Source organism: Rattus norvegicus, chromosome 20, assembly GCF_036323735.1.
Source record: "Rattus norvegicus strain BN/NHsdMcwi chromosome 20, GRCr8, whole genome shotgun sequence".
NCBI classification, from domain to species: Eukaryota; Metazoa; Chordata; class Mammalia; order Rodentia; family Muridae; genus Rattus; species Rattus norvegicus.
The window spans coordinates 44800597-44822954 of NC_086038.1; the positions used below are offsets into that span (position 1 = coordinate 44800597).

General features: G+C 40.2%; 1 protein-coding gene across 6 annotated transcripts in view; it reads left to right on the forward strand.

Moving 5' to 3' along the window:
- Positions 1 to 22358, forward strand: part of Rev3l (REV3 like, DNA directed polymerase zeta catalytic subunit) — a 158187-nt gene that overhangs the window by 114115 nt on the left and 21714 nt on the right. For 5 of the 6 annotated variants that reach the window (XR_362259.3, XM_063279173.1, XM_006256524.3 and 2 more), the window contains exons 18-26: positions 157 to 268; positions 1837 to 1952; positions 7935 to 8053; positions 10298 to 10416; positions 13159 to 13300; positions 13694 to 13938; positions 15037 to 15145; positions 19313 to 19519; positions 22012 to 22121. Coding sequence is in view for 4 of the 6 variants with exons in the window: in XM_063279173.1 (XP_063135243.1) it covers positions 157 to 268; positions 1837 to 1952; positions 7935 to 8053; positions 10298 to 10416; positions 13159 to 13300; positions 13694 to 13938; positions 15037 to 15145; positions 19313 to 19519; positions 22012 to 22121 (1279 nt within the window). In the remaining 2 variants the exon portion in view is untranslated. Of the gene's footprint in view, positions 1 to 156; positions 269 to 1836; positions 1953 to 7934; positions 8054 to 10297; positions 10417 to 13158; positions 13301 to 13693; positions 13939 to 15036; positions 15146 to 18722; positions 18850 to 19312; positions 19520 to 22011; positions 22122 to 22358 lie in introns of those variants that run through there. The other variant, XR_005497269.2, reaches the window with a different exon arrangement.

Here is a 22358-nt window from a genome sequence, read left to right on the forward strand (position 1 = left end):
AAAACCAGTTAAGGATTGTCAGGTAGCTGGGCTATTACAGTTTTACTTTTGGGAGTCAGTCTTTATATTCTTTAGTGCAAAAGTAAGGAGTAAAATTACTTTTATATACTAGCATATGATACAATGTTATATATAACAAATGTTTTATTTCCTTAGATATCAGATGTCAGACCCCATTACTTATCAGATCTGGAGTCACAGGATTAGAAGTGACCTATGCTGCTGATGAGAAGGCTCTCTTTCAAGAAGTTACGAATATAATGAAGAGGTATTGTCTTGTGTTTTGATGCACACAGCATAAGATAAAGGAAGCAAGGGCGAGAGCCATCCACAGGCCCCTTGGAAGTGTGGGACCCTCCTTAGGAAGTGCTGTCCTCAGCCCCATCCCATAGAGCAAGGGAAGAAAGAGATACTTGTGCTTCTAGCTTCTCAATTGGATTTAAGATGAGTTTTCTATGCTTCCAACGTGACAGGTATTGGTCCAAAAGTTCAGTTGTGTTAGTCAAATAAAGAAGTGTCTGCCTTGGGAGCTAGCCGCCATTGCAGTAGTATTTTGAAGTTTGGTTTTTCTTTCCTTTTTACTTTAATAATTAATCTTTGTTCAAAGTACATCTAGTATGTAAATTTTTTTTTCGGAGCTGGGGACTGAACCCAGGACCTTACGCTTGCTAGGCAAGCGCTCTACTACTGAGCTAAATCCCCAACCCCTAGTATATAAATTTGTCTTAAGCACTTATCTCCATAATCTTAATTTTCTGCATCTGAAAAATTATTAGCTTACATAAAATATGTCAATGCACAAAAAGAACTGAGAACTTAGTGTCCGGCACACAGTCAGTACTTCATTGGCTGACTGGGTAAGAATCCTATATGCTAAATATAACAATCAATGAAAAATAAACCAGGCGTGATGACTTACTTCTATAATCCAGCACTCAATAGGCTGAAACAGGAGGAGTGGAAGTTTGAAGCTAGCCTGGGCTACATAGTAAGATTCTTACCTCAGAGTCATGAGGGGCTGCAAGTGTAGCTGAGGCGTAGAGTAGTTATGTAGCTTGTACAGCTCGTAATGACAATAGTGAGTCACACGCACAAGTAAACAGTACAAATGGCACCCACAAGAGTGTATGGTAGTCACCACATGGAGGGCCTAAGAGGAGCCACAGTGGAAGTCGTGAATGTGTTGCAAGTTGTCAGGCGAGCTTTAGTAGAACGATTCTGCGGTGACGAGGAGCCTTTCCTCAGGTTCTCGGGTTTGTGTTTCCTGCTTAGTCTCATTCTCAGTGGTCCCATCTGCTACTGATCTGAATTCCCTCCTTTCCAGAAGACAGACCTGTCATTTCTTAGACATTACTGTGTGTGAGAACCCAGTCACCACTAAAATCACAAGGAAAGTGTTTGAATCTTTTTTCCCTCAGCATTAACACTCCAGAAAGGCTGTATAGGTTAAGAAATAAAAATGGCAGTCTTGTGACCTAGAAGATCTTTATCTGATATCACGCCCATGTCCTGTTTGCAATCGTGCCTTCAGGATAGTAGTAACTGCTTGTCTCTCACCCCAGATTTCATCACACCCTGCCAAGAAATGCAAGAAATGCAGAACAAACACAGCCTAGTAAAATTAAGCTCATTTTAGGAAATAAATTAGCTCCTCTAGCCACCTATTCTGAGTCATTCTATAGCATTCATTCTATAGCTACTACTGACATATCCCTTCCCACTATAGAATGGCCATTAGGGAGTATAGATTCTGACTTCTGCCCTCCACCATGATAAAAATGGTTCTTCTGGGCACTGTTCCAAGTGTAATGTGTGCGTTCTGATGCTTTTCTCTAGGTATGACCCTGACATTCTACTAGGCTATGAGATTCAGATGCACTCCTGGGGCTACCTCTTGCAGAGGGCGGCTGCTCTGAGTGTGGATTTATGTCAGATGATCTCTCGAGTGCCAGGTATGTAGAACTGCAAGTGTTTTGTTACAGAGAAATTATAGAGTGAATAGTGGAAAATTAGGAGAAAATATCACTCCAGCTCAGTTTTTATACTGAACTGTGGTACGTTCTAGATGTAACCCATATAGAAAGGGTTAGAGCACAAGGAAAATCCCAGCATTCTCACTACTGCATATGCTGTTTTATATACTGGGTCTTTCCCACGTTTAGTCAGGGTTCCATATATAAATCTTTCTATAAGAAATCATACCATCTACTCCATCTTTAGTATACTTCCTCCGTCCAGTATCCTAGATCTCATATTATGACATAATCCTCATGATTTTGTGAAGCTGCATAACCCTTGACTTTATAAAGTGTAATTTTACTGTTTTGTCTTGTTTTATATCTTTGCTCATTAAGTTGGTAGGAAAGGACAAGAGGGGCCTAAAAGCATTAATAGTTAAAGATTAGTGGTTAAGTAATTGGTATTTTACTTGAGTGCAAATCAAAAAACATAGTGTGAATTTTGAGGGCAGTCCCCAAAAGTACTGAGTTTAGAGGGATGATGTTTATATCAGAATTACTTGTGATTTGTGGATGGCGACTTTTGTTAGGCAACAGAGTACAGCAGAAAGGGTATGTGGTTAGTGAGATAGCACAGTAGGAGTGTGGTACACAGATCCTGGAGAAAAGACTCTGTGGGTTCAAGTCCTGGCTAGGCCTAGATGTCTGTCTAATGTCAAACAAATCACTGACTGGACCAAGTGCACGATTCATTCATCCATAAAGTACAGCAGGCGCTGATAGAACTTTAAGAGTGAGAACAGTGACACTGCTACTGTTGTTCTAATGTAGTGTTTGAACAGTATCTCCTTAGCATAAAGAAGGAAATGAGAGGTGTGGGGGTCAGTGTACGGGCCATCAGGGTGAAGAGATCCTTCTTTACAGTACTACTTGTTCCTCACCACGTGAACCGGGAAAGATGCAGTGCTTCTAAGTAGAATGTTATAATACAGTGAAACTGGGGGTGAGCTAAGTAAAGGAGCAATGTCGGTAAAGTGCCTACCATGTGATAGATGTATAAGATAAAATACATACAGCACATATGGTAGCCAACAGCATTCACTAAATCTGCTGTTTTTATTCTCAGAAAATCCTCACCCCACAAGACCAGACTCATTGTCTTTGCTGTAAGGAGCTCTCATAGGGCTCCATAAACTATTAAGAGTATCTCAAATTATATATATTAAAGCCATCAGATGGTTCTGTGAGGGCTTCCTGTATAAGCATGGGGACCTCAGTTGCATCCCCCATGCACAGGTGAAAGCTAGGTGTGGTGGGCACCTGTTATCCCAGCCCTGGGAGTTGAGGCAGGAGAATCACTATGGCTTACTAACAGGCTAGCCTCCGTAAATCAATCAGTACTGGTTCAGTAAGAGAATGAGCTGGCGAGAAAGACGCCTGATGTCAACCTCTGGGTTCCATGTCTCCATGTGCACGCACACATACACACCCTATACAAGCTTCCTGGTTTGGGGGTTGGTTGGTTTTCCGAAGGACTTTGTTTAAGGTGGGTCTTACTGCAACTTAGGTTGACCTTGAACTTGTAGTATTCCTGCTTCTCTGCCCACTGTGTACAGTGATTACACCTAGCGGCTAAACAAACAGAAACAAGTAAAAATACCGTAGTTAATAAAAGTAGCAGCAGAAATTACCAAATTAAAAGTAGGAAGGCTACTGATTAAATAAACCTAGCCTGGGACACCTTGTGTGGCACTCAGTGCAGGATGCTACAGGAGCTGGGGTCATGGTGACTGAGGAGCTTCTGGAGGAAAGGCGACCAAATGGCAAATTTCAAGGAATATGGGTCCTGGTTTCTGGTTTTCTCAACCACCCGTGTCATTAGGCTTTGCTGGATGAAGTAAAAGTTGCTGCAAGTAAGTAAATGGAATAATGGTTTGCATTTATTGAACAGTGGCTGAAGTGTTTCAACTCCTACTAAAAATCAAGGATTTATATGGACAGCAACACTTGAAGAACTTTATAATTTATCCAGAATTAAAACATTGATTTTCATCACCAATAAAACCTAGCAGTGGCTGCAATCCACCCATTGCCTTCTACTTCATTAAACCACGTTTCCCATCATCTCCTGCTGGTCCTGTCCTACCTCCAGATACTAAACCCACACTTGGGACGGGCAGCAGCCATTCCCTCTAGTCCTGGCCATCCTGACGTGCAATTAAGAACCCAGTCCATTTTTGAATGACCTTGACTTTCTTTTCAAGCCCCTAAGTTTACTTCATGGTAGTATTCACTGGTTTCAAGAGAAACTTTTTTTATACAGTCCAAGTTCAGCTATGACTTTGGCAGACATGGGTTGCCCTCAGAAAGATAACTGGTCTATTTATAAAAGTAAATGGGTAACTCCTTTGCCTGGCGAGGCACCACCACCTAAAAATGGAATTGACCAGAAGCCCTCTGGGTGCTCCTTGAATATTACATCTTCACTGAGGTCGTCTTCAAACAGACCAAACCATATTTCTATTTCTTGGACATCTGAGCGTGCATGCATGCCCTAAGTCCTGCTAGGGCTTGATGTACCAGCGTGGGGGTACCAGTGGGAGGTGATGTCTCCCCTCTTTTAGGGGAAAAGGGGGGATGGAAGGAGGGAGATGAGGAGGGAGGGGGGCTGTGATCAGGATATAGAAGGAAGGAGAGAAGGGAGGAAAGGAAGGAAGCTATGAAAGTATCCGCCCAGCCCTGTGTCTGTGCCAGTGATGTGAGCAAAAAGGTAGATGTTATTGGATTAGCAATGGAAGGCTCTTATGATGAAAGGGAAGAGCCTCTTGTCCGAGGGAAATACATCTTTCTATCAGAAACACAAAGCAGTTCTACAGAGTCATCACCGGTAAGGGTGCCCAGTGGTTGATCCTGCTGCCATCCCACCTTCAGTAAGAGGCCACAGTCCAGTGCCGTCAGAGCACACCATCAGATTTGCCAGGAGAAGCAAAAAGAAATTATATTAACAATGAAGTGCAGCTTGGAGTGTCTGGTACAGCTCAACAATGCATATACAATAAAAACATCATCCATTCTTATCGCCTTGTACAAAACTCAAGTCCAAGTGGATCAAGGACCCCAAATAAAACCAGATACACTGAATCTAATAGAAGAGAAAGTGGGGAAGAGCCTCGAACACATGGGCACAAGGGAAAATTTCCTGAACAGAACATCAATGGCTTATGCTCTAAGATCAAGAATTGACAAATGGGACCTCATAAAATTGCAAAGCTTCTTTAAGGCAAAGGACACTGTCATTAGGACAAAACAGCAACCAACAGACTGGGAAAAGATCTTTACCAATCCTACATCTGATAGATGGCTAATATCCAATATATACAAAGAACTCAAGAAGTTAGACTGCAAAGAACCAAATAACCGTATTAAGAAATGGGGTACAGAGCTGAACAGGGAATTCTCAACTGAGGAATCTCACATAGCTGGGAAGCTGTTAAAGCTATTCAACATTCTTAGTCATCAGGGAAATGCAAATCAAAACAACCCTGAGATTTCACCTCACACCAGTGAGAATGGCTAAGATCAAAAACTCAGGTGACAGCAGATGCTGGGAGGATGTGGAGAAAGAGGAACACTCCTCCATTGTTGGTGGGATTGCAGACTAGTACAACCATTCTGGAAAGCAGTCTGACAGTTCCTTATAAAATTGGACCTGAAGACCCAGCTATACCTCTCTTGGGCATATACCCAAAATATGCTCCAACATATAACAAGGACACATGCTCCACTGTGTTCATAGCAACCTTATTTATAATAGCCAGAAGCTGGAAAGAACCCAGATGCCCTTCAACAGAGGAATGGATACAGAAAATGTGGTACATCTACACAATGGAGTACTACTCAGCTATCAAAAAACAATGACTACATTAAATTCTCTTTTTTTTTTTTTTCGGAGCTGGGGACCGAACCCAGGGCCTTGCGCTTCCTAGGCAAGCGCTCTACCACTGAGCTAAATCCCCAACCCCCACATTAAATTCTTAGGCAAATGGATGGAACTAAAAAATATCCTGAGTGAGGTAACCCAGTCACAAAAGAGCACACATGGTATGTACTCACTGATAAGTGGATACTAGCCCAAAAGCTTGGAATACACGAGATAAAATTTGCAGACCATATGAATGTCAAGAAGAAGGAAAACCAAAATGTGGATGCCTCAGTCCTCTTAGAAGGGGAACAAAATACTCACAGGAGGAGAATAAGGAGACAAAGAGTGGAGCAGAGCCTGAAGGAAAGGCCATCCAGAGACTGCCACACCTGGGGATCCATCTTACATGTCACCAAACCCAGACACTGTGCGGATGCCAAGAAGTGCATGCTGACAGGAGCCTGACACAGCTGTCTCCTTGAGAAGCTCTGCCAAAGCCTGCCGTATACAGGGGCAGATGCTGACAGCCAACCATTGAACTGAGAATGTGGTCCCCAAGAGGTTAGAGATAGGACTGAAGGAGCTGAAGGGGTTTGCCACCCCATAGGAAGAACAACAATATCAACCAACAAGATCCTACCAGAGCTCCCAGGGACTAAACCACCAACCAAAGAGTACACATGGGGGGACCCATGGCTCCAACTGCAAAGGTAGCAGAGGATGGCCTTGTCGGGCATCAATGGGAGAGGCCTTTGGTCCTGTGAAGGCTCTGTGCCCCAGTGTAGAGGAATGCCAGGGCAGGGAGGGGGGAGGGAGTAGATGAGCGGGTGGGTGAGCATCCTCATAGAAGCAGGGGATGGGGGATGGGATAGAGAGTTTCTGGAGTGGAAACCGGAAAAGGGGATAACATACGAAATGTAAATAAAAAAAATATCCAATTAAAAACAAAACATCATTTGAATGTAGGGAATGGAAAGGAACTTTATTATTTCAAGAAAAAGTGATTGCTTTATTGCTAGTGCCCTGCTGTCAGGTGCAGATAGTGTACAAAAGTTCTATCATTAAAATCTCAAACCTCCCATGATCAGTGTACATTGTGCTTTGTGAAGCTTATGGCTCAAGTAAGGGGAAATGTGTGGTTATCAGTGAGAGGGTAAAACACAAATGTTCATGTTAGTGAGGCATTTAAAATTCAAAAATCTGTTAATTAAAGGCAGATTGTACCTTCAGGATTTTTAACAGTACGTAGTTTTTTTTGTTTGTTTGTTTGTTTTTTTAGTTAAAAATAATAGAGCATTTCCAAGTATGAAATACTTGAAGGTACAAAAAAACCCTTATCAGTATGTTGTTAAATTGACATATGGAAATGACATTTTTCATTTATAAAACAAGGCAGTAAAAGGCTATTGATGAAACTTTTATATGAAAAATAATATACTTAAAAGGGGAAATATAATTTTGAAGATACTTTACTTTTTACTATTAGGAATTATATTCAAAGTATATTTTCAAACTTCATTGAAATGTTTTCATTGAGAAAGATTCAAATTAAAACCTTTTTGGATTTTGTATAAACAGAAACAAATATACACAGTCATCTCTTAATATCCTGGGCCCCACATCTGTGGAGTCAGCCTGCTATGCATGTGCGCTGAGCTCAGTGTGGTACGCACCATGGCGATATTCATACACACACCAAGGCATTTTATTTAAGGAATTGTTCCGCATCCTTTGTTATCGATAGGATGCCCAGGAACCATGCTCTGTAGGTTCCCAAGGACAAGCGTGTGCACTGTGTAGAAAGAGGAGGAGAATGCCATGTGTCTTTGTGTTTACTTTACAAAACTCTTACATGATTTAAGAAAGAGAAAATTGGGTTTTTTTTTTAAGTTAAAATAATCAATATTCTCTTATTCTGATATGACATGGACTGAATCAAATTTTACCTTTATCTTAACTCTTAGTACTTTATATTGTTCTTATTTTCTTTGGCATCATTTACCAACTGCTTGTATTCTGTGAGTCTTGATGCAGTCTACATTCTTTTTGTATAGATGACAAAATTGAAAACAGATTCGCAGCGGAAAGAGATGACTACGGGTCAGATACAATGAGCGAGATAAATATTGTTGGAAGAATTACGCTGAACCTTTGGAGAATCATGAGAAATGAGGTAAGGTATTTTCTCTAACAGTGCACTCGTTACAGAGTATTAGGATAAATCCCCATGTTTCATGATTTATTATTATATGTAAATGAAATTACAGAAATATAACGTGGTTAAATAAAACCGAGTTACACCTTTATTATGTTTCTACTTATGTCTAACTTAACTAGGACAATGATATCATCATATATACACACCTGTCCTTCTCAGAACCTGGGAAAGTAAGACAGGAAGATCAGGAATCTGGAGCTAGCCTGGGCTGCATAATGAGACCCTTAAGACTACATCTGTGATGACATCATGGTGTCTGTGTTCAGTAATGTGTAATTTCATCATTAAGAAATTTAAATTAAGTATTAGATTTAAACACTGGGCCAAGGTGGAGAGAACACATTTAGAAACAGTTAATACCAGCATCCAGTTGGATGGGCTTTTGAGTTAAATGATTTCAACAAACTCTCCCGTTATTTTGCAATCCTTTATAGAAATAGTTATTTCACACACAATAAAAAAACACACTTGTAAAAGTTTACTCGATATTTACGTCTTTGAAGTTGTCTGTTTTCTCTAAGTGGAATGTAAGTTCCCTACTATAAGTTGGTTATTTTCAGATTCTGGACTTTTGGGTAATAATACCTAAAATGTTTAGATGATAATTCACTCCCCAGTGGCGTCTCCTATTTGAACTACTTTTTCATTATGAACTTTCTATTTTTCCCTGTTATCTGATGATGGTTGTGGCTGTCCTGAATCTATGTTGGACACTGGCTTTGCAAGCATGATGGAGCACTATCACATGCTAATCATGCCAGAGAAATAAAATTTAGGTAACCTCGGGTTTTTCCCCGTTTCCTCTTTGCGCCATAAGTCAGGAGTTATGCTCATATTTAATTTGAAACACTTCATTAATGAATCTGCTTGAGGACACTGTTATTTTGTCTGCAGTTGCATGCTGTGAGGATTTGCGTGTGCACATGTCTGTGGAAGCCAAAGGCCAGCCTTGGGTATAGTTTCTGAGGAGCCATCCACCTTGTATCGTGAAGCAGGGTCTCTCGTTGGTCTGGATCTTTTCTTCCCCAGTACTCAGATTACAGCGCACTAGTGACCTTTTTGTATGAATTCTGTACCTCGTGTAAAGATTACCCTCATCTCTTAAAAGTTTAATTACTGGCAATTTGACAATTTCCATAAACTCCTAAATGATAGTTGTATCCTCTATCTCAAGCCATTCTAGAATATCAAGACTTTGGATCGCAGCTAGTCTTGAGTATTTACTTCATACTAGAGACATTCAAATTATGTTTTCTGGATTTGAATAGTCCTTTTTAATCTTTTTATCTTTTATTTTTTTCTCATTATGCTTGTCAATTTGTAACTTGTGTGATTCTTCTAAACATAAAATATCTGCTGCTCCCATGGGACCATGAGTCCCTAAGTTGTAAACTGACTGACTCCTAGATAATAATTTGTATTAGATATATATCAGCTGCTCAAAGAATGTCTATTACCATGAAGACTGAGTATATTTACAGACCTTCTAAATCATCCACTTTCAGATTTTGGCAATACAGAGAACAGAGTGTTAGAGTTGACCATTGAGACTTTTCAGTTTCTTCTAAGAACTTGATTTGCCTATATGTTAACACTCTTATTTTCTAGTCATATGTTGCCCATGCGGTCCCTTCTGTTGTTGTATTATCTGCGTTCTGAGAAAGCCATTTAGATTAATTCTCCATACCACTAACTCGATCTGTGATAGCTGTGTTCTATTTGCTGTTTTAGCAGTGTGCGGGCTTCATTGGGCCGTCTCCAGTGTCTTGGCAGTCCTTCCCTAACTGCTCTTGTTGGGTCTTTACCTTCTCATTGCCTTCCTACCTTGTCCAGCCAGTGTGAGAAAGACAGGGAAAGAGAGTAAGATACGTACTTAATGCTGAGTGTGTCGTTGTGCAGATGACAGAAATCTTAAATAAAAGATGGACTTTGGATCGCTGTGCTGAGATGGGATGGAAATTAAATCCCTGTTTATACTTTCTGGGTTGTAAATTTAGAAAAATTATATATTAGCTATGCATATTTTAATTAATTACGATTTACTTGTAACCAATAATTTTGCAGTTAGCTTCTATGAGACGTTCTAAGTGGTATTAGGAATTTTTAAAACCAGATGAGCTGGGTTGACTGGGAAAATGCAGCAGATGTTCTACATGAAGATAAGAATAATTGTAACCCTGCCCTGCACTTTCCTTTTAGGTTGCTCTGACTAACTACACTTTTGAAAATGTGAGCTTTCATGTTCTGCATCAGCGTTTCCCCCTTTTTACCTTCCGAGTCTTGTCAGACTGGTTTGATAACAAGACAGATCTCTACAGGTAATGTTTCACCACTCTCAAGAGGATATGGCATCTTTTTTTTTTTTTTTCAGATCGACATTATTAGGGGCTGGAAAGACAGCTCCAAAGTTATGAGCACTGGCTACTCTCCCAGAGGCCCAGGTCCGATTCCCAGCACCCACGTGGCATCTCACAGCTGTCTGTAACTCCAGTTCCAGGGGACCCAGTGCCCTCTCCTGGTTATGCAGCCACCAGGCACACATGGAGCACAGCCACACATGCCAGCAAAACACCTGTACACATAACATGATAAGTTAATTTTTAAAATAAAATTAAAAGCCAGTGTCATTGAGCCTTACATTATAGACAGTAAAAGGCAGACATTTAAGGTGTACTGTCCTATGAACCTCATCGTAAGGAAGAACACTGCAGGAGAACACTCTTGAACAAATTTGCAGTCAGTCAGCTCAAAGCCTAACTATGTAAATATAATCAGAATTCTATTAGCTGATTACCTTTACTTGTAGAACTTCATACAAATGAAAATATTAGTAATCTGTTGTTTTTTATTGGACATCTCTGGTGAAATTCAGTAAACTTTTTGACTTGGAACTGTTCTGAGATTCAATGTTGCATGTTGTTTGTTCTTACTATTCAGGAATATTCTGTTATATGAAATACACAGCAGTTTATCCATTCAACTCTTCATAGACGTGTACGCAAGTCTATGTGAACATCTATTTTGGTTTCTATAGTTGACATATTCTGAGCCATATGGCTGGTTAGTGTCTGTTAACTTTGTTTCCTTTGGAAATTCATCTACTCAAGTCTGCTGAAAATAAATCTTCCTAACCCTCATTATCAAAAGAAAGAGAGAAAATACTTTTGACTGTCACTTTACTGTCTCATTCTAGGCTCCCTCCCTTTCTCTCTCTTTTTCTTTACTACTATAAAGATTTTGATTGCCTTTCCTTCTCACCTTCATTGTTTCTGATAAATCAACAGTAATTTATATTTTTCTAATTTGTCCAATTCATTTCATACCTCTCTCCTCTCTCTCCTCTCCCCTCTCCCCTCTCCTCTCTCTCCTCCCCTCTCCTGTCTCCTCTTCCCTCTACTCTCTCTCCTCTCCTCTCTCCTCTCCCCTCTCCTCTCTCTCCTCTCCTCTCTCTCCTCTCCCCTCTCCCCTCTCCCCTCTCCCCTCTCCCCTCTCCCCTCTCCCCTCTCCTCTCTCCCCTCTCCTCTTCTCCTCTCCTCTCCTCTCCTCTCCTCTCCTCTCCTCTCCTCTCCTCTCTTCTCCTCTCTCTCTCTCTCTCTCTCTCTCTCTCTCTCTCTCTCTCTCTCTCTCTCTCTCTCTCTCTCTCTGACAGGATCTCTGTACAGAGCCTAGGGTAACCCTGAACTATAGTGTAGCTAAGGATGACCTCAAACTGGGAATTCTTCCTCAGTCGCATTACAGTTGTGCAGAACAGAGGCCACCTTGGTGTCAGTCGTAGAGTGGATTAGAGGGAGGGACTCCCTCACTTCTGGCCCAGCCTTGGTCTCTGGGATGTCTTGTTTTCTGAGGCCTAGGGGTGAGCTTTCTCTAGGGGTAAGCCTGTTCTTAACACAGTGGGGCAACCTCTGCTCTGTGTAACTACCAGTTTCTATCTAGGTAGGTTTTCTGCCTGACTCTAGAGGCAAGCGCTGGTGTCCTGCTCCTTCCTTAGCAGCTGAGCTCCTCTGCTTCTGGGATGGGAAGTATCCTGTTCCTTTCTTAGCAGCCGTGTTCCTCAATCTAATGCCAGGTCCATGTTTGGAGCGCTGTACACCAGACTCTAGGTGCTTCTTCTAGAAACACCTCTAACTTGACAGGCCTAAGACTCCAGGAGAAGAAAAAAGAAAGGCAGCTGTCCAGTATTTAAATATTGGCTTATTAAAATACAAAGGTAAATGATGGCAAAAATGCAAAAAAGCTTTTAAAAACAATTCGCATGTGGAAAAAAATCAATTTTATTGAAAATAGGTTTTTAAAACAGAATATATTGATTATGGTTTTCCTCTCTCCCAGCTCCTCTGAGATCTTCCCCACTCCCCCACTTACCCAGAACCACACTCATTCTCTCTCTCATGGTTTGTACTCATCCTCCATTCCCTTTGGAGGAACCTCGGGGAAGTGACATAGAACTACAGTGAGGGCTGCGAGGTGGCAGTGCACACCTTTGATGCCAGCATGTGGGAAGCAGAGGCAGGTGGATATCTCAGTTCAAGGCCAGCCTGGCCTACATAGTTACCTCCAGGACAGCCAGGGCTACACAGAGAAACTGTCTTGAGAAACAGAACAAAACAAAACAAACATACAGAAAACCCTACAGTAAGGACTAGATTTTGCTGTCAAATCTTTACAGAGAAGTTAGGACATAGCTCAATGCAGTTCAAGGACAAAGTAATACATAAACCCATAGATAACATTTATACTCAACCTAACACTAAAACTGTATTTGATGATTGTTTACGGATGGTATCGTGTTCTAAATGCATGTATTGCCACCTTTAGGTCTTTGCCGAGTGAAATAGAGAACTAGGCCTGGGTTATCAAAAATCAAGGAAAAATTTGAAACACATTACCTTATAATTCTTTATCATAAGTACTACTTTAATTTTATGTATTATTACTGAGTTTTATTCCTTGAACTTTTCTGACATTAATTTTTTAACCTATTTATTTAAAGGTTCATGTTGTGACTTCCCCTTAAGTAACCACACTTTACCTGTATTCATGCATGGATTCTTTTTTTGCAGATGGAAAATGGTCGATCATTATGTTAGCCGTGTCCGTGGAAATCTCCAGATGTTAGAACAGCTGGACCTAATTGGAAAAACCAGTGAAATGGCCAGACTTTTTGGCATTCAGTTTTTACATGTATTAACAAGAGGGTCACAGGTAGAAATTTTTCTTGTATACTTTAATGCTCTGCATAAGTGAGATACTTGGTTTTGACCTGTTTGAAATGGTTATATTTTTAAAACTTTGTATCTATCATCAGGACTTGAGTAATTGAAACTTGTGGTATCTTTGGAATCACAGCAGCGGGGAAACCAGGAAAGAAGATTACCCCATGTTTTACGTATTTTTAAGTTTGGCATCTTCTAAGTCCTAATAGAGCATTTTAACATAAAAATAGAGTCCGATCATCAATCTTAGTGACACCTTTAAAGTTGACTAAACGATACTTAAAGATGTGGAAAACTGTACATACATGCATACATAATGCATACATGCATGCATGTGTAAACAGTGTATTTTTATTTAAACAGTATTCTCTTCTCTTCACAGTACCGTGTGGAGTCGATGATGTTACGTATTGCTAAACCAATGAACTATATCCCTGTGACACCTAGTGTTCAACAGAGATCCCAAATGAGAGCTCCACAGTGTGTGCCCCTCATTATGGAACCTGAATCTCGTTTCTATAGCAACTCTGTGCTTGTCTTGGATTTCCAGTCCCTATATCCTTCAATTGTGATTGCATATAACTACTGTTTTTCCACTTGCCTTGGCCATATAGAGAATTTGGGAAAGTAAGATGTCTTTCTTACATTTACAGTCACGTTGTTGAACTTTATATGCATTAAAAGTATAGGCTTTGTTTATTGTTCTTCAGAACAAGGTGACTGGGTTGTAGCACAGATAACTCATTCACTACATGACAGGAAGTGTGCTGTGGTGAGTTTAGTTTGTAGGTGGGTGACTCATGTGAGGAGGGTCACAAGACAGGCATCTTCCTGTTTTATTCTGCATGAACATCAGCAGTCTTCTTCATAATGAGAGTTATTTTTATTAAACCAGCTTCCGTCACAACACTTTAAAGCTAATGTAATGCTTCCAGCCGTCATTCCCTCTCGTCTTAGAAACATGCTGGGGTTTTCAAAAGATTGAATTAACTTACATTTTATTAATTCATATAAGTTAAACAAGAATAATATTTTAAATTGTCAAAAGAGTGGATGGTTTAGGTTTTTTTGTTTTGGTTTTGTTTTTCTGGGTTTTTTTTTGTTTTTTGTTTTGTTTTTATTTTTGATTACAAGAAATGCAGAATCCTCTTTTTAATGATTTTGTGTACTTGAGACCACATATATGGTGATCTAGCCTGGTACTCTCTTTCATAGGAAACACTTGTGGAAACTGTATCATTAATCTTATCTTTTATTAGGAAGAAAACTTGAAATTATACTTGAATTTTTCCTTAGGGAGTTTAATATAACATGATTATATGTTGAGTTGAAATTTTGTATTTGATTATATATTTAGTCATGATTTGTAAAGTACTGCCACTTATGAAAGTGGGGTGGCGGTGACACGTGCCCTTAATCCTAGCACTTGAGAGGTAGAGGCAGGTGGATCTCTGACGTTTGAGGCCAGCCTGGTCTACAGAAGTGAGTTCCAGGACAGCCAGGGCTACACAAAGCCTGTAAAAACTATGAAAAGAAAAGAAATGCTTCTTTCTATAAATTTTACATGTATGAAGTTTTTGTTATTTAAACCAAGTAACCACATTGCTAGTTTTATGAATTCCTTTTTACATGTCTGAAAGAGAAGTTGTGATTAAACTTTAAAAATGTTTAAAAGCTCTGTTGTATCAGCTGAGAAAGTCTGCTTAATATCTTCTTTCTTAACAGGTATGATGAGTTCAAATTTGGCTGTACCTCTCTAAGAGTACCTCCAGATTTACTTTACCAAATTAGGCATGACATCACAGTGTCCCCCAATGGAGTAGCTTTCGTCAAGGTAATACTGGCTTGCAAATGAAAGGAGTCGACCGTGACTCCCCGTTAGAGAGCGGGTAGTGGCTTAGGCACTGTTGGCAATGAGGCTGTACTACTTGAAGACTTTTCTCTCATAAAATCAAAGTCAAAACCAAACTCTTCTGGGAAATCATTTTGAAGAAAAATCACCATCTTGCTTTGGTTAAACTTAGATTTAAAAATGTTTTAATTCCTGCATTTTAATTAATGAGCTATTGAGGGAAACATGCATCTTATAGCATCTACCTCCTCTAGAATCCGGCAGACAAACTTTGAATTCGATGGTTCAAAGATGTTACTGGTAAAAAGTTTAATTGCTTTAATGTATACATCCTGCAAGTGTTCCACATTATTTTAAATTAAATTGCTACCGTCTTAGATATAATGAAACCAATATATTTAATGACTACACTCTTAAAGACGACATTCAAACTAACAACAAGGTCCCTTTGTTTTCTATATACTTTCTCCTCAAGAAAGACTGAAGACACTTTTCTAACTGAATAAGAAAATAGGAGATTTCAGAAGTTATATGCCAACTCCATTTCTTCTCTATTTCCCTAGCAGTGAGTTGATGTTTACTGCGGGTATGAATGATGTTTGCTGGTACAGGCAAAGTCCACCAACCCTCCAATTCATTCTGGTGTACTTATCAAAAATATCATTCTCTACCAACTAAGAGATGATTTTAAACTTTAGTTACAATTTAAAAGTGAAGAAAATTTTAGCAGTAAAAGTATATTCCTTCCTTAGAAATTTTTGAAATAGAATATCTCCAGGTTTTGATGCAGATAAAGTTGGAGAAATTGGATTTGATTTGTTTTGGTGGGTTTTTTTTCTCCAATGTTTAAAAAAATTTTTAAATAACATTTCTGCATAGTGGGTCATGGTTCTTTTTATATTGTGTCTTAAAATATTATGCTTCAGTGAGAAGAAAATCAGGAAAACAAGCCTATTCTTAACAAGGGACTGGAACCTAACCAAAGAACTGAGAGGCCTTAACAGTAAAAATTATAAAACAGTGACCAGGGCATGGTGGTGCATGCCTTTAATCCCAGCACCAAGCACAGAGGTAGGCAGGTCTCTGTGGGTTCAAGCTGGCTTGGTCTACAGAGCATGTTCCAGACCAGCCAGGGCTACATTGTGAGACCCTGTCTAAAAAGGAAAAGGTATGAAACACTGAAGAACAAAACAGAAGAAGAAGACAGGGAACTTCACTGTATGAGAGAGTTAATATTGTTAAATGAAATGATGTCAAAATTGAGTGGCATAATGCAGTCCCTATGAAAGTACCTATGACCTTCACGAAACTGGGAAAAACAATAAACCTAAAAGTCTTATGTAAACATAAATGAGATCAAATAGCAAAAGCCAATCCTAAGCAAAAAGAGTTATGACGGCGGGGAGGCCTCAGAATACCTGATTTCAAGTACACTAACAAAGCCAAAGTAATAAAAACTTCATAGTAGTATTAGCATAAAAAGAACACATGGACCAATGGAATAAAATAAGCAACTTAGAGATAAACCTGTTTGTCTAAACCATCGTATTCTTGACAAAATGGCTAGAAATATATATAGGGAAAATGTCACACCAACAATGTTAGGAAAACAGATTATTTGTATGTAGAAGAAGAGACTAGAACCCTCTACCTTTCTTCAATATAGAAGTCACCTAAAGGGATGGAGCTATGGCTCAGTGGTTAAACGCCCTGGCTGTTAACTTGGTTTCCATTCCGAGCACCCATCTGGCTTTTACCTGCTTACTACCCCAGTTCCAGGAGACCTGATGCCCTTTTCTGGGCTCTGTGTGCTCTAGGCACACACATTGTGATCAGACAGATATACAGGCAAAACACTCATTTATGTAAAATAAAAATACATCAATCAAATTAAAATCACCTTTAAATTAATTAAAGACCTAAAACTTTGAAACTGCTACAGAAAAACACTTTTGGAAATTGTTACAGGGAACAGTTACAGTTTGAGTTCTTAGGTAACTCAAAGCTTGAATTAACAAATGGGATTCCATAGCATTTAAAGGCTCCTTACAGTGCAGTAAACAGTCAAGATGAGTCTCAACTAAAGATACAGCCTGCAGAAGGAAAGAAGCCACTGCATGCAACAGGACCTGTCCAGAATATGGAAAGGACTTGAGAAATTTAATACGAGACGAACACATAATCCAATCAGTAAATTATCTTTTCTTTGTGACCACAAAGAAACAGCAGTGGCTGAGGAAAAGTGAGAGGAGCCAGAGGTCTGTGGCCATCAGGAAGTGTCAGTCGGACTGTACCGGGACTCCTCCTCTCCACAGTGGACACGGCTGTAGTTGTCTGGTCATCAGGAAGTGTCAGTCAGACTGCACTGGGACTCCATCTCACCACAGTGGACATGGCTGTAGGTGTCTGGTCATCAGGAAGTGTCAGTCGGACTGTACCGGGACTCCTCCTCTCCACAGTGGACACGGCTGTAGGTGTCTGGTCATCAGGAAGTGTCAGTCGGACTGTACCGGGACTCCATCTCACTACAGTGGACACGGCTGTAGGTGTCTGGTCATCAGGAAGTGTCAGTCAGACTGCACTGGGACTCTTCCTTACCACAGTTGACATTCCTGCCGTCCCGAAAAGAAAAGAGGCCAACAAGTGTGAGAGCAGAAAGGAGCCTTGTTATCCACGGCTGGGTAGGAGAGTAAATTATATGGCTGCTGTGGAGATGCTATGCAGGCCCCTTTCAAACTAAAGCACCACAAGCATGCAATCCAACATCACTTCTTGGAATAAACCATAAAGGAAGTCAGCATACAGAAGAGCATACCTGTTTATTGCTGCAGGGCTCACAATAGCTAAGTCATAGAATCAGCCATCTTACCAACAGAAAAATGGATTAAAAAATGTGCTGTATATCACGTAAAGCCACGTCATTTGTAAGGGGAATGAGTGGAAATTGAAAGTCAACATATTAGTAAAATAACCCAGGCACAGACAAAGACCACTTTTTCTGGTCTATGTGGAAAGTAGAGGCTTCTAGGAGAGTACCTGGAAGTAAGCAGTATCTACTGGGGAAGGCAATGGGAAGGAGAGAGAAAGGCAGTGGGAACGGTCTGTAATAATGATAGGATAATCGTGTACAAGTATAAAGGTGTTCACAATTGATGCAGGCTAATAGTTACAGTTAAAGAGGGAAAGTTGAGTCGGCTTCTGAAGGTACACCAAATGAATTAGAGGCGAAACTACATTTCCTTGTCACATGTATGGCTTGTCTGCTTAAGCTCCCTTCAATAGCATCTTAAAAACCTGATTTACATTTTGACCTAGGATGTAAAGCTTTAAAAGAATAATTCTTTACTATTCAGAAGTATGACGATCCTATAACTGGGTTTTAATTGTTCAGTGTGCCATGCGTTACTTTGCACGTGTCTGTGAGTCGTCAGTTAATACTGTTTTGTGGTTTTCATTCCTACCAGAGTTCTCATAAACCCTCCCTAGTCTTGATTAATACAAATGATTTTTTTGTGGCAACAACAAATGTTATCACTTCGTTATTCATCCCCTCTTCCAGATTGCTAATATATGTAGGCCGGAGGGGATGGCTTAGTGCTCTAAGCATCAGATTTGAAATACCTAGAGTCCCTGGAACTGCAGGTTTGAATGTCAGCAGAGTCAACCCAGCTCATCACTCTTCCAAGGTAGATAAATGGAGTTCCATGCAGAGCACTGTGTGGGGTCATTAGGGTGAGCGCTTTAACAACTGAGGTTGGTTATAAGTGATACCAGGCCCATGTGTCTTTCTAGAAGGATGGGGGTCTGGAGCAAAGCGCGAACAGCATTTCCTCTGAATCTGTTGTATGGCTAGCTATGTACTAGTGAACATCCTGCTTCTTGGAGTTCTCAGAGCTCACATAGAAGTACTGCATTTGACTTTTAAACAGTACCGGAACCTTTTAGAAGAAAACCTCTCTTCAACAGAAGTAAACTGTGATGATTGTGAATGGCAGCTACTAGTCCTGTGGCTATTCTGTTAGTAGCATGTTCCTGTCCATGACAGTTGGCTGTTACTATGCTTGTCTCCTCCTTAGTAACCGAAATCTATATGCATGCATATGTGGTTGAGGAATTTTGTACATTCTCTTTTTCTCTCTTTTACAATAGCCTTCTGTACGAAAGGGTGTTCTACCAAGAATGCTTGAAGAAATTTTGAAGACTAGATTCATGGTGAAGCAGTCAATGAAGGCTTATAGGCAAGACCGAGCCCTGTCACGAATGCTCAACGCCCGGCAGCTAGGACTCAAGCTAATAGCAAACGTCACGTTTGGCTATACGTCTGCTAACTTCTCGGGGAGGATGCCGTGCATCGAGGTAACGCATTCAGAGTATTTATGGAAGAAGTTTGCTTTGTTTTTAAACTGTAGACGTAAACGTGTCCTTTCCGTGACAGACTAGACTTTCTTTTCAATTGGATCTGTAAACATGCAGCTTTCCTTATTTCAATAATAATTTTTAAATTATATACATTTTTCACATTTATTCACAGTTTATAACAGTGTTTACAGTAATTTTGATACTAAATAATTCCTTTTAATTTTGTTGTTTTGTTTTTGATTTTTCAAGGCAGGATTTCTTTGGGTAGCCCTGGTTGTCTTAAAACTCGATCTGTAGACCAGGCTAGCCTAGAACTCAGAGATCTGCCTCCCTCTCCCTCCCACGTGCTAGGATTAAAGGTGTGCAGCACCATGACTGCCTCCTTTTAATATTTGATAGCGAGGTCCAAATATTACATTAAAGAAAGTTCATCCCATGGACTGGAGAGATGGTTCTGTCAGTAAAGTGCCTACTGCATAAACATGAGAGACCCCACAAAATGTCAAAGGCAGCAGCTGTTACTTGTGGTCTTAGTGTTCAGTAGGTGGTGGCATCCTGGAGCTGACTGGCCCTTACTGACTAGTCTGTGTAACTGCATAAACCCTGGCTACCATGAATAAGATACCTAGTGTCACCCCCTGGCCACTGCACACATGTGTCTTGGGCATGTTATATATACATGCAACAGCTCACAAGAGGCAAAGTGAACCTCACACTTGCTCAAGAGCTAGCATTAGAGGTCAGCAGGTAGGTGCTTACTGAAGCAAGCCTGACGACCTCAGTTCAGTCCCTTAGAACCCACAAAAACGTGGAAGGAGAAAAGTGGATTCCACAGAGTTATCTTCTGCCTTTCTGTGTATGCTGCAGTCACACAGCGCACACAGTTTTCTTAGTGTCAACATAAGGCTAGAGAGATGGCTCAGGGGGAGAAAGGGGGGAGAGAGAAGAGGGATGGGAAATGGCTCAATTAGAAGAGTGCTTGCTCTGTGCGCACTAGAAAGCTTGAGACCCTCAGTGCCACATAAAGGTGTGCACAGCTGTGTCTGCAGCCCCCGTGTTCGTAGGAAGATGGGACGTGGCAGAAGGTAGCTGTTGGGCAGAAACAACATTTTATTAAAACTTTGTAGTTTCTGTTAGATAACATAATTTAGAGCTTTGTTGGTTGGTTTTCTGTGTGTGTTTTGTTTTGAAACAGGATCTCACTATGTAACCGTAGCTAGCCTGGAACCCATAGAAATCTGCCTTCCTCTGCCTCCCAAGTACTGGGATTAAAGATATGCACTACCATGCATGCTAATTTTCAGTGAGTTTCAAGGGATTAAGTTGTGGTTTTCTAATAGACTCAAAGTCTCAGCAGCAGCATATATTAACTTACAATCCAAAATAAGTCTGTGCTCCCAGTTTTACCATCTATTCCTTTGCTCGTATGCTAGAGTTTACTTTGCAGGGCACTTCAGACAGCTTTCTGGATACTATTGATCTTTATTTAGTTTGGAAATTTCAACCTCTGTAGCAAAAGGGAAGGCGTCATTATTCCTGTCATTTGGTTATTAGCAGGAAGACAGAAATGCACAGTTCACTCTAACATCGCTAAGGGAGGCTCTGCTTGGATTGGATGGCACTCTTCTCTCTCTTTTGACCTCGATGACTTTACTAATTAAATCTCTTTAATTTACCAAACTACATAATCTGAAGAAGATGTATCTCACATTGCTTAAGGCCTAGAGTTCTCCATCAGCTTGTGCCCCGATCCTTGCTAAAACTCATGGTCACAGAGAAAGAACCCTGTGGACATGTTTATGTACCTTCTTGTTTTTAATCGAACACTGTTCATATCTTTTCTGTTGTACAGTTGGTACATTTTTTCTTTTACTTAGTTTTAACAAAAATTATTTATAATCAATCTCAAGAGATTTAATTTCTGCACTTAAATACATTATCATAAACAGAAACTTTTCGAAAGATACACCTACATTTCTTATGCTTGGATCCAAAACACAGTGATTTGTACCCTGGTTGATTACATGGTATAAAGGGCAGGATTTGAAAAGCCAGGTGTGGTGGTGCAGGCCTGTAATCCCAGCACTTGAGAGCCAGTGGCAGGAGGATCTCTATGAGCTCAAGGCCGACCTGGTCTCCAGTGGAAAGTTCCAGGACAGCCAGGGCCGTCAAACAGAGAAACCTTGTCTCAAAAAAAGCAAAACAAACAAACGATAATTCAGGCTTTGAATACACAAGGCTTAGTTTTTCAAGAATCACATATTACCTGTGTGCCTTGTAAAAGTGTTCAGTCCTATTTTTTTCCTGATATATTGAAAGGCAAGTCCATAGTCATCGATTCTTTTAAATTCATTTTTTTAATTTTGTGATGCACTGGTATTTTTTATTATTTCATTTTTTAAAGTATCTAATTAAGATTTTAGTATCATTAAACTCAACTCTTACTGAGCTATGTTATTAAGTCGTCTCCAATGTGTTTGTATCAACAGGTTGGCGATAGCATTGTTCACAAAGCCAGAGAGACCCTGGAACGAGCAATTAAACTAGTGAACGATACCAAGAAATGGGGCGCCAGGGTTGTTTATGGTGATACTGACAGGTAATAGATTAGGGGTTGTATTTAGGTTTCGGGGTGGGGTTTTCTTGTTAATTTTTTGTTTTGCTTATATTTATTCATATCTTCTTTTGGGTGTTTGAAATAGCTTAGGGGAAATCCTTTTCAATATGTACTCCTACATCAGAGCTGTCATTCATACGATCCTTGGTTGGATGATTTTCCTGAGTCTCTGTATTTACGTCCCTTAAAGAAATAGTAGTAGGCGCAGTAACCAACTCC